Source organism: Trachemys scripta, chromosome 22 (assembly GCF_013100865.1).
Source record: "Trachemys scripta elegans isolate TJP31775 chromosome 22, CAS_Tse_1.0, whole genome shotgun sequence".
In the NCBI taxonomy this organism is placed as follows: domain Eukaryota; kingdom Metazoa; phylum Chordata; order Testudines; family Emydidae; genus Trachemys; species Trachemys scripta.
In genome coordinates, this window is record NC_048319.1 from 2,147,796 (window position 1) to 2,160,127 (window position 12,332).

At 58.1% G+C, this 12,332-nt stretch overlaps 1 protein-coding gene across 1 annotated transcript; it reads left to right on the forward strand.

Annotated features, from left to right (window-relative positions):
* The first annotated feature begins 1,165 nt into the window (after nt 1–1,165).
* Nucleotides 1,166–8,743, forward strand: DDX49 (DEAD-box helicase 49). The gene is made up of 10 exons (XM_034755433.1): nt 1,166–1,319; nt 2,168–2,355; nt 3,040–3,180; nt 3,851–3,926; nt 4,270–4,346; nt 4,881–4,978; nt 5,432–5,506; nt 6,129–6,217; nt 6,637–6,708; nt 7,380–8,743. The coding sequence occupies exons 1-10, from the start codon at nt 1,200–1,202 to the stop codon at nt 7,551–7,553; spliced, it is 1,110 nt and encodes a 369-aa protein (XP_034611324.1). The 5' UTR covers nt 1,166–1,199; the 3' UTR covers nt 7,554–8,743.
* Nucleotides 8,744–12,332: the final 3,589 nt, after the last annotated feature.

Genomic DNA, 12,332 nt, shown 5'->3' on the forward strand with positions numbered 1-12,332 from the left:
TTTTTTTTTTCTCTTAATTAATTGGCCTCTCAGAGTTGGTAAGACAACTCCCACCTGTTTATGCTCTCTGTATGTGTGTATATATATCTCCTCAATATATGTTCCATTCTATATGCATCCGAAGAAATGGGCTGTAGTCCACGAAAGCTTATGCTCTAATAAATTTGTTAGTCTCTAAGGTGCCACAAGTACTCCTGTTCTTCTTTTTGCGGATACAGACTAACACGGCTGTTACTCTGAAACCTGTGCTTGTCCAGAAGGTGCGGAATTCTCTAGTTCCAGTAAAACCTTACGCTCACCTGAAATGCACCAAAATACAGTGTTTCTTTTGTCCATTAACAGATTTCTCTGTATCTGACGTGTGACTGTTCCTTCCCAGCAATCACAAGGAGAGGGCAAAACTAATCAGCTCTAAGGTTTTGTTGCTGGTGTACTTCGCCATTGAAGGGACAACCTGAGCAGACATAACGGTTGATGGCTGTGGGATTTGTTGTTCATTAAGAAACAAATAGCAGCCCTCAAGTGCCTCTTAGTAAACTGCCAAGTTAAGCAACGTTTGGGTGCCCATCTCTGCTTGAGGGGCCCAGCCTCTTGCTAGGGACGAGGCAAGCATTTTAAAGAAAAAACAATGTCGTTGTCATCAGTCCTTGTGTATCACCTGGTATCCAGTATCAGGGTTTAAGTGAGCGACTTTCTCCCTCAGACGCGACATTCTTCTGCCGTAGAGTTGTCCTCCTCTGCCTAGGATGTGTCGGACCGACGCTCATGAAATGAGGAAGGTGTCTCCAGCTTCCTCGGGCTGGAATTTTCAAACGCTCCTTTAAAAATCCCGGCTTCATTTGTTGTTTCATTGCAACATGAAGTAGCTGGAGAGAGCCCGGCTGGAAAGGGCCAAAGTTTAATGATCCTTGGTAAATAAATGATGCTGGAAAGTCCCAAATAGTCGCTGGGTTTAAGAGGAAGCCTTTTTGTCACCGTGGTTCCCTGGACTTCTTCCTCTATGCAATGCCTGGTTTTAGTGTCCGGCCCTGGGAGATGGGGAGCGTCCCACGTTCCCCTTGTTCGGTGCCCTCAACTCACACCGACTGCATCTTGTAGAATGAGGCCTGTGAGAGGAGACCTCTCCAGCAGGCTGGCTGCTCTCCCAGATCCCGGCCTGGGGCGTATAACTTTGCTCCCTTGGTGTTGTTTTTCCAGACATGGTGGCCCAGGCTCTGGAACTCTCCCGTAAGCCTCATGTTGTCATTGCCACGCCTGGCCGGCTGGCTGATCATCTCCGCAGCTCCAACACCTTCAGCCTCAGAAAGATAAAGTTCCTGGTAAGGCAGCTCTTCAGTTCCTTTCCCGCTGTGACCGTCTCCCTTTTTAGACATGGGAGCATCTAAAGTGAGTTGCTGTGTGTGGGGAACAAGATGCCGGGCTGGGCCAGGTGCTGCGGATGCTTGAGTTTTCCACGGGCTGAACAGTCACAGATCCAACAGCTGGAGCCTGCAAATGCACCAGCTTGTCACACAAGGGGACCTGGGCTCTGGAGAATGAGTCAATGGCACTTGTGAGGAGCCCTTCACCATTGTCTCTAGGTGCTGAAATACAGATGGTGTCTGCGTTAGTGGAGACAGCCTCTCTGTGCCCCAGTCTCTCTTTTGTCTTGCCTGTAACCCTTCGCTTCAGTCTCCTTGTTGCACACCTCAGGCGTGAATTCCTTCATATAGCCACCGTCTCAGCTGGGTTTGGAAACTTCGCCCCCTGCCCTGTAACTTCAATATGGTGGAGCGTTTGGGGGGCTCAGAAGTGTTGTAGACTATGTACAGGGTAGATTGTGTTCGGCATCATTATTGTGTTGCTGTGGAACAGTCTCCCTTGTCCAGTCTTCTGTCGTACCTTGGTTGTGGCTCCATGTGGTGCTCACACTCGATAGCACATTATTGTGCAAGTGTTGATATCCCTTACAGCGTGTGAGGATTATCCTCCCTGGGTTACAGGTGGGGAAACTAAATCGCAGTCTCTGGGCCTCAGGCACGGCCACAGAATCCATGTCAGAGCCTGGGTTGGAACTCTGGAGTTCCTGGCTGGAGGCCGGGCTGCCTCATCGGGACCATCCCGCTCCTGGGTGGTGCGGCTCCTCTCAGCCTGGCTTGTGTTGCTTGTTTTCGGCCACGTGTTGAAGGTTTTGGACGAAGCTGACCGACTGCTGGAACAGGGCTGTACTGACTTCACCAAGGACCTGGAGGTGATTCTGGGGGCTGTTCCAGCAACCAGGCAGACGCTGCTCTTTAGTGCTACGCTGACAGACACGCTGAACGAGCTGAAGAGCCTCGCCATGAACAAACCCTTCTTCTGGGAGTCTCAGGCCGAGTAAGTCTCCTGCTGTTTCCTGTGGTGTCCCCCCTCCCAGTATACAGCAGGGAGGTTGTGAATGTCGGCGCATTGGGCTTCCCCTCATGACTGCCTTGGCAGTATTGGGAATGGTCGATACTTCTCTCCCCATTAACCACTCGGTCCCAGTCACACCCTGTGCTGTTAGGTGGTGGGGACGTGGTACTGGACATACTGAACCTCGCTTCCTTTGCCCGGCTTCCCCAGTGCTTGGCTGCACCGGGTGGTCTGCCGGGGAAGGTGGCACCAGCAGCTGGGTGACTAGGGCAGGGCTGAATACGGCTGAAATTGTCACTTCCCCTTTGCCTTTATTGTATTTTGATCCCACAAACTGTGAGCCATCAGAGATATTTAATGTAAATTAAAGGAGTCGGGCTGCCCTGGAGTCCCCGGCGTCGGGAGCTGGGGAGTCAGTCAGACAGGCTGCCACCTCCCCAGGCTTTTTGGTGTTTTAGATTTGTATTTGTTTTATTTAGTCCCACTAGTAAAACACAGGAGGGACTGGTAGCAATTGGGCCTCTTACGAGAATCCTGGGCAGTTGTTTAACTTAACCGGCTTCATTCTCCCCTCTGCACGTGGCCCTGTCTTCCCACTGTATCCTTCACCTCCCCCAAATCTGACCCATCTCAGGATAATGTCCCTTTCCTTCCCCTCCCAAACAGAGTGCGGACCGTGGACGAGCTGGTTCAGCGCTACCTGCTCGTGCCGGAGAAAGTCAAGGACGCGTACCTCGTCCATTTAATCCAGACCTTCCAGGATGAGCACGAGGACTGGTCCATCATCATCTTCACCAGCACCTGCAAGTGAGTCCGAAGCCAGGGCCATAGTAATGTTTAGGCTTCGGTAGCTCAGACCCCAAACTCCCCGCTAACGATAGTAAAGTCAGAAAGGCCTGTGCTGCCCTAGTCCAGGCACTCCAGTGGGGTCCGAGCCCTTTCCTAGCTCCCGGGAGGTGAGTGCTTCCCAGTGCCAGGAAACAGCACGCTATGGAAGGGCCAAGTCTGAGTATCTCCACTGACCTGCTTAGTCCCGACCCAACAGTGTAGAGAGGGGCTGTGGTCACAACGGTTTCCAGCTGCATTGGGCACTGCTGTGCTGCATCTTCCTGGGGCTCTCCAGTATAGGGCACCGTGGAGGGATGGAGTAGGGCCAGAAGTTGCTGTGATTCTGTGATTGTCGCCCCATTTCCTTCCCTTGAGTGAGTCCAGTTGCAGGGGTTTAACCCAAGATGTGACTGTCCCAGAGGAAATCCCACAGTGCTCTTCAGAGAGTCTGGGCTCCCCCTAGTGTCCTGACCAACCTTTAACAGCCAGTCCAGTGGCCGCCTGTGAGCGAGTGCCAAGCGTGGGATAGGCATTCTGTTTGCCAGCATAGCCGAGGCACTGTGTACCTGGGTCGTGGGAGGCTCTGTTCTAGGCCATCGGCTTCCCCAAGGACTAGAAATGTAACTGGGAAACGTCTCTTGTTTTTAAGGAACTGCCAGATCTTGAATATGATGCTGAAGAAGTTCAACTTCCCATCAGTGGCTTTGCATTCCATGATGAAGCAGGTGAGTGACCCAGCAGGGCTGCGCAGTGGGGTGCTAGGGCACGCGCACATCTTGGCTATGCTGCGGAATGAAGGCCTCGGGTTTTTACACATTTATCCGTTGAGCGAGGGCATTCAGGGGGTGACTCTTGTTCTCTTCCCTAAGGAAGGGGCATTGCTGGGCACAAGCCAGGTGGGTGCTGTGCTGGGTTCAGAAACCCACCTCTGCTGAGGTTCCTCGCTCCTCACCTGCCCTCTGCCAGCCTGGTCAGGGATGCACACTTCTTTGCTGATAGCTGTTTTCCCTGAAGCCAGAAATCTGTGCAGGGCATGCGGCTTCATCCAGTCTCCTCCTCCCTTTGCAGAAGCAGCGCTTTGCAGCCTTAGCAAAATTCAAGTCCAGCGTCTTTAAGATCCTCATCGCCACTGACGTGGCTGCCAGGTAGGAGAAGGGGAAGTTGCTCTCTGTGGCTACAGAGCTCTAGCGAGTTTCCTAAGCAGCAGAACCACCCAAGAGCTGTGGGGTGGGGTTTGCGAGAGGGGAGCTCGTAGGTCTTGTCTGGGTCAGGGCAGGGGATTGTTCCCTTCAGTCATGGCCCAGGGTTAGGGAACACCCTGGAACTCGCTTATGTACCTGCTGTAGCTGGATTCTCTGTTCATCCCCTGCCTTTTCACGCTGTAACCTGTGAGTTCACGTGCTGATAGAGCTGCCTTGTGGGAGGGACTGGGTAGCCCGCTGGGCCCCGAGGGGAACGGCAGGCAGTTGACTGGGCTGCAGAGTGACACGCAGGGGCAGGCTGTCTTGGTCCCTGATTCTGAGGACTATATGAGGAGACGGTTGAGTCCCTGGAATTGGCTCGGGCTGGTCACTGCAGGCCCCGTGGGTGTCGAGTCTCCAAGGGCTCTCGGTGAACGCTGAGAACAGGAGATGCCCCACTGCTGTCTCCTCAACCCCCTTTTCTTTGCTGCGCTCCAGGGGCTTAGACATTCCAACAGTCCAAGTTGTCATCAACCACAACACCCCAGGCCTGCCGAAAATCTACATCCACCGGGTAGGCCGGACGGCCCGTGCAGGTGAGGAAGGAAAGCCAGCGAGAGGCACGGGTCGGGTAGTGCCACGGTTCAAAGCAGAGACCTGGTGATGGGATTCTTGCCCGATTCCTCTTTCATCCAGTTTAAGACCAGAAAGGGGGGACCATTAGACCCTCTGGCTGACCTCGTGTATATCACAGGCCACTTACCCCTGCTGGCTGCTGTGCAGTGTCAGATCAGACTAGGCCACTGATCCAGCATCCTGCCACCACCACTCACAGCGCTGACTCGTCTTGGCTGGTATCCCACCTCGGACAGCAGCCGGTAACCTGCCTCTGAGCAAGTGGAAGACCCTTCTCCTCACTGCCCCTCTCCACAGTGCGCCTGTGCTAATTCCTGGAGGCGAGTGGGGCCTGGGGGAGGGTTAGTCTGGGGATCACTGCTCCTCAGAGTTCACTTAGTCACCAGCGCCCGGTTCTGGTTCCCATCCCTCAGGCCGGCACGGACTCGCCATCACGCTGGTGACGCAGTACGACATCCACCTGGTGCATGCCATTGAGGAGCAGATCAGTAAGTGGAGAGCATCAGCGCGTGGCTGCAGCCCCGGCCTCTCCGACAGAGCCTACGGCCCAGGAGCCTTCTAGTATCAGAAAAACAGCTTCTCTCCCCTGGCTTTGCAGCCGAGGCCCGGCAAATCTAGTAGCTCCGTGTCTCCCCCAGGGCGGGAGCCGCCCCGGGAACCGAACCTTCTGGTCTCTGATACTCTAGTTCGACTGGTACGTAGCGCCTCGCACCCAGCGGGATTGCAGAGGGCTTAGCAAGGGCTGCGTCTCCCCACCCTGAGACAGAGGGTGGCAGCTGTGGACAGCAGCTCCTAGCTAGTCTGTGCAGCGCTCCTCAGGAAGTGGAGAAGGCTCCTGCCTGCAGTTGACGCGGCCGTGCTTTGGGGAGTCCTGGCAGCCCGGCTCTCCGTAGGGCGGTTGGGTGAAGAGACTAAGGTGATCTCTCATTCTGGTCGCTGTGGGGCGGTTGGTCCCGTGTATTTGGTCCCATTATCCCCAGTGATAGCAAGGGGAAAGTTCTCCGGGGCGCTCTGAGTCAGTAATGACCCTGATCTCCCTCCAGCGGAGGGGCTGGCCCCTGCTCTCGTACCAGTCTCTGAGCTGTCCGTGTGTCTTGTGTCCCGATTTAGAAACGAAGCTGCAGGAGTTCTCGGTGGAGGAGCGTGCGGTACTCAGCATCCTCACCCAGGTGAACGTCGCCAGGAGGGAGTGTGAAATCGTAAGTGACCGGAGCGTGGGGCGCCCTGGCCGGGGAACCGGCTTCCTCTGACCAGGAAACGCTTCCCCTCTAACCCGCGAGGGGCGTTTAGCTTCGGCAGGGTGTGCAGCCCTCGCTTTGGATATGCAGCTGTGTGGAGGGCTCGGGACTCATTCCCCTTTCTAGAGGAGGCCTGTGCAGGACATGAGCTTTTGTAATGCAAATGCTGGGGCAGGGACCCAGGTCTGCTGTTCCCCGTCTCTAAGGTGTGCCCGTCTGGTGATATTGGCCTGCTCGGCAGTGCGCTGGGGGCCTGGGCTTTGGAGCGAGGGTCTGCCAAGTCCGGCAGAGCTCTGCTCAGGCCTGCGACCCTCCTCGGAGCCTTGCTGCCGGTCCTACTGCCTGGCTCCTCATCGCGCTTTTGTCTTTTGCTTTGGCAGAAACTGGAGGCGACTGATTTTGATGAGAAGAAGGAAATAAATAAGCGGAAGCAAATGATCCTGGAAGGAAAGGTGAGTGATGCGCTCCAGCCACTGCCACCAGGTACCAGGACAAGCACTGACCTGTCGCACAGCCCAAGACGCCCATCCCCCCCTTCGCTCCTGCAGTCTGTCTGCCTCGTTCCCCTTTGAGCAGCTTCTGTTCGCCTTGAAAGGAGAATGATGAAGAGCTACTGACAAATGGGTTGTCCCATTACGTCCTTCAGACCTGGTGTCCCATTCCTCTCCAGAGTCAGTTGTGCTTCAAAGAGCAGGGTGGGCTTGACAGGACGTTACTCTGCAGCCCCCCTCGGCCCCCAGTGGGGGGTCAGAACGGGCAGCTGAGAGAGGAGGGGAGCGGCAGCATGGAGCAGCGCTAGGAAAGCGGAGGAGGTCCAAGGCTGGGATAGGAGAACCAGAGAGGGGAAGGGACTTGCCCAGATTTGTGCACAAGGCAGTGGCAGAGCCGGGAATAGAACCCAGGAGTCCTTACACCCCGCCCCAGATTTGGACCACAGCCCTCTCCTCTGGGGTGGAGAATGGTCGAGCAGGGTGAGGAAGCAGAGCGAGAGTGCACAAGTAACCAGGGCACGTGGTCTCTGGAGACGGACGGGCAGCTGGGGAAGGCCAGGGCCCTTTGGGTGGGGGCAGGGCTGACAGAACCCTGCTGCATGTCGTTAGTTTCTTGGCGTCTGCCCTTGCAGGACCCGGACGTGGAGGCAAAGAGGAAAGCGGAGCTGGCCAAGATTAAGAGGAAGAACAAGCAGTTCCGTGAAAGGGTCCAGCAGACGCTGCAGGAGAAGAAACAGCTTCGGCTGAAGAGGAAGCTGCAGAAGAAGGCGCGTCGGCAGCAGAGACGGGTGGCCGAGGAGAAGTGAGAGCCCCGGGCGCTTACAGCTGGGGAGTTGCTGCCCAGGGCTTTTCCTAGCCCCTAGAGACCACGCGGCGGGGGAGGTTGATGTGGAAGCTTCTGACTTGATGTTGGTGTTTGAAGGGAGGGGGATCGCTCTGCCAGTGTAACCCCTTCTCCCTCCCCTCCAGAGACTCAGCTGCTCTGGCCCATCCTTCGGCCTGACCTGGGCGGGATGGGGCTCAAGGGGTGTCACTCCTCAGCCCCCCACGCCCAAAGGAGGGATCCAAACTCTTCTCCCTTGGGGAGCTGCTCCTGCTCATGGTGATTCTTGGTTTCTCACCTGCTCCCACCCTTCCCAGGGCTGGTGCCTGCCACTCCCTCTTGTTTAGATGGGCAGCTTCTCCCCGAGTCGGAGTCTGAAAGCCCTGAGCCAAGGTCAGCTTGGCCCCTGGCTTCCTGGCCTGGCTGGCGGTGTTCTGAGAGGGTAACAGCTAATAGAGACAGGGGAGAGGCTCCATCAGGGAGGCTGGTCTGGCATGTTTTGTGATAATTTCCCTTCCTCCTAATTTGTGTGACCTGTTATCCGAACCCTGTTTATCCCGAGGTCCCTCTGAGCCACATTTCAGATCTGTCTCCTGACCTGCAGCTCCAGACGGCTCCCCAGCCCTAGTCAGCCACGGGACCATCACGGGCCCCTCTTCCCTTCCAGGAACGGAGGTTTCCCTCCCCGGAGCCTGGTTTCAATCGCAGTATCCAACTCGACCAGGTCAGAGGTCTTTGATTCACATCTGAACAGGATTCCCTGGCCATCTCAGGAGCAAATATCCTTAGCTCTGAACAACCCACAGCAGTTTGGATTCTGCTCCCTCCCTCCCTGACACCCCCACTAGACGCCGCAGAATGGATGCTGCTGGTTTGCACCCCGCCCAATGAATAAGTGACTCTTGCACCAAGAATGGCCTCGGATGTCCCAGCGTGAGGACTTGGCCAAGTGCACAAGGCTCAGCGAACTTTAAACTCGGGGCAGGGTGGTGTGTGCGCCATCAGGGAATGTGCTTCCCTCTGGAGCCTCAGAACTAAGCGCAGCTCTATGGTGGGGGCCCGGCAGGGAGGGAAGTGATTTCTGCTTTGGTGATGGGGGGATGTTTTCTGTGACTCGCATCTTCCCTGCCCCCAAGAAATATTTATTTTGCAATAAATAACTGGGTGTCTGGACTCTCCTGGTCAGGGGACTGGCGTCTTGTCCAAGGGCTGTTGCTCGGAATGAGGGGTTGGTTTCACCCTGGCATATCGAGCTGGATCAGCCGGAGGTACTGAGGGCAACACCCAGTTTTGTTTCAGGGGCGGCTGTTGGAACCGCACTGATCGCTCTCCGAATACAGAACATGGCCCCAGCGCCGTGTGCTGATTTCCCCAGCAAACCCGTCAGCACGAGAGTAATGAGACTCCTCCCTGGCCAGGCTGCTCTGGTGAGGGCTTTGATGCTGCCTTTGTGTCGTCTCTCCTGTCGGCGGTTCCCCTCCCGTCTCTGCCTTCTGAAGTCTCTTTGCTGAGCGCGTCTCTTCATCTTCCCCCAGCACCTGTGACAGCAGGGTTTGATCATGGAGTTTCGTCTTGGTGCTTTGTTCAGCCGCCTTTTCAATCCCTCCGGCTCCCTGAGCACCAGGGCACGTGTGGGAAACGAGCCTCCCGTTCAGTCAGTGCAGCGTCGACTCCATGCAGCCTGGCTAGGAGAGGGGGGAGCGGCCTGTCTCAGGGGCTAGGAATGGACCCTGCCCAGGTCCACAGAAAGCACCTTGCCTGGTGACTGTCAGTGGCCTCTGCGAAACGCGCTTACAGGCCTTGGGCCGATTCTTCCTTCTCCCATCCCTCCCTGGCTTGAAAGCTGCTTTCATCAGCTCTGCCCCCCACGGGAATTCCTCCACCCGTCTCCCAGCAGGGTCTTGCAGTGGGGCTGCGTCCGGAGCCTGCCTTGAACAGCGGCTCGTAGTGTCCTCGGGCCGAAAGGGGGGTACAAGAGCCTCGGGCAGGGAGTTCAGGGCAGGGGGCTCGCTCCAGGCTCCAATGGCTGCAATGTGCGGGGAGGCGTTGAGGGCGGCGGGGGCCGGGCTGGCAGCACTCTGCCATGCGGTGGGTAGTGCCTCAGTCACGAGACCCTCCTTCCTCTGGGCACTGAACACGCTGATTGTGCCAGTGCCGTGACTGAGGGCGGCCTGAATCCCCAGTTGGGGGAGTGGCTGCATCACCGATCCGGGCCAGCTTGGGACGACCTTCCAGTGCCCTTCTCACCCCCGTTTCTCTCCCCCTTTGGCTACAGTCTCCCACGTGCTTTGCACACTCAATTCTTTTCACTCTCTCAACCCCAGCTCCCCACCCCCACCTCTTTGAGGGCTTCCCTGGTTTGGTTGCTATGGAGACAGAACCCAGTTCAGCATTTCAAACATCTCGCCATCCCTGGCAGGCACAGGGGGGCGTGGCCGTGTGGAGCAGCGGGCGCTGGGGGTGCTCCCCACAGACACACGGCAGAGGGTGCACCGGAGCCTGCACCACCTCTGCAGAAACCTCCTGCCTTAACCCGCTGCTCTAACCGCCACGCTGGGTGGGTCTGGCCTGGCGTCAGTCCCTGAAGCTGGGCGAGCCTGGAGCGGGGCTCTCGGGCCCTTTTCCGGACGTGGAACAGGCCCTCTTCCCTTCCCCCACCCCCTCTGCTCCCGTGCTGGTCGGGTGAGGGGTTGGCACGGGGCACTGGTGTTCCCCGGCGTGCTGCAGGCAGGCGGCAGGGTTGGGCGAGTCCTACTCAGAACTGGAGACATGTCCTGGGTCCATCCCAGGAGGCTCCCTGGGCCTGTCCCGCAGGGTCAGGGCAGGCGGCCCAAGGACAGGGACTTCCCCAGAAGGAAGGTCTGGGCTGGAGCCAATAGCTCTGCGGGGGGGGCGGCCCCCTGTGGTTCAAATGGGACCCCCTGGGCCTGGCCATGTCTGCAGCATGGGGAAGACGGGTGAGGGAGGAAGCAGGGGACGGGGCTTGGTGCCCAGTGGGCGGATCCAGATGAGCCAGTGGCCCTGGTCCAGCCTCAATGGGCCGTGTCCTGCAGGTGTCAGCCAGGGGCCTCCAGCCTCTGGCTGTGGGAGCAGCGCCGGGAGGCAGGAGAGCTCTAACGAAACGCTCAGAGCGCAGCCCCAGCTTGTCTTCAGCTCCCTGGTTCCCGGGGGGGCCAGCCGAAGAGCCCTCAGTCCTGGGGGGTGGGGGTGATTCCTTCTCTCGCCCAGGATCCAGCACTGAGCCCTAGGATCCGCCTGGCCCGGCTGGCTGGTGGCCCGGCTGGCTGGTGGCCCGGCAGCGCTGGCGGGTTCAGCTTGGACCTGCTTTGCTCTCTGTCCTGTGCCAGGCGGGGTTTTGCTGGCTTTGCACAAGGCTGGCCCCTGAGCTCCTGCTGCGCCCGTGCCCAGTGCTGCAGTCTGGCCCCCGGGGACGGCGCTTTTGTGTGGCTTGTGGCTCTGGTCTCACGGCCGCTCTGCGTGCTGGCGAGCGCCCTGCCTGTTACCGCACTGCCAGCTGCGGCCGTGTGTTCAGGTGCTGTTTGCATTGCACAAGCCAGGCTCTGCTGAGGGCGGGAGAACCCCTGAGTGTGACTCTACTGAGTCCCTTCTCAGGGCAGGGTCTGGCCTGGACCCTCCGGGCCACGCGGCCTGGGCAACAGCAGCCACTAGGTGGCAGCTCTGGCGTTCTCCGGCAGCTGGCGCTACCGTCACTGGTGCAAAGGGCCCCTTGGCTGGGCTCCAGCTGGTGAAGATGGGGGTGTGTGTGCGTCCCGGAGAGGCCTGGGGCTGCCCTGAGTGCAGTGGGGGCAGATGTTAAACAGCAGCACAGTGTCTGCCCCGTCCACTGCTGCCTGCAGTGTCCTCTGGAGTTAGATGCAGCGCGGATAGTCGGGACTCCTTTCTGTTCCCTTCTCAGCTGCAGCTTGGACGGGGCTTCTGCTGGCCCCTCTAATACCCCCCCCTGGCAGCAGCGATCCCTGCAGCACCCTGCCAGGCAGGCTTGGCTTTGGCTCTGTCCACCGAGGGCAGCTCCTCCCCGCTTGGGGCGTCTCTGCTCCGATCTCCTGCTGTGCCTCTGTCCTCCTGTCTGTGACGAATGCTGCTGGCTGGGCCCTGGCTCTGGCCCCCTTACAGCTGTCTTCACTGTCCCCAACACACCTGGCCTCTGCACGTCCGTCCCCCACTCCAGGAGTCATAGGGCAGGTGTGTTTGGTGCGGAGGGGAGGGGGTGGTGGAATCTTTCTTTTGTGCTGCAATTCTTCCCTGCTTAAATCCACCCTCATGCCTGCTGCAGTAGCAGCCGCCTCTCCTGGGGACTCTGTGGCCTTGTCCCTGTTGCCTCTGGGAGGGAGAGTGACTGTGAAGGAAACAGGTGGTCTGGACACCCTCCCCCCCCCCCCCTCCCCCCGTTACTGTGTGTGTGTCGAAGCTGTGAGCTCAGAGCACTGGTGGCCCCTGCAGCCCAGGCTCTCTTCCTTTCATGCAGGCAGGGGGGCCCTGCAGCAGGTCACCCCATCCCTTCCGCTGTAGGCAGGCTGAGGCAAAAGGCTTCGTGCATCAGCACTGGGGCGGGGGGGAGCTCTGGAGCGAGACCCACGCTGTCGCAGAGCAGGTTGGTTTGTTCCAGTTCAGAGAGCCCATGTCCCTCTGCTCATCAGTCGCCTAGCTGTGAATGGCAAAGCTTGCTCAGTCCAGCCACCCACTCCCTTGATTTAATGGTTGGATCAGGTGGCAGAGTGGTGCCCCATGCAGCTGGTACTGT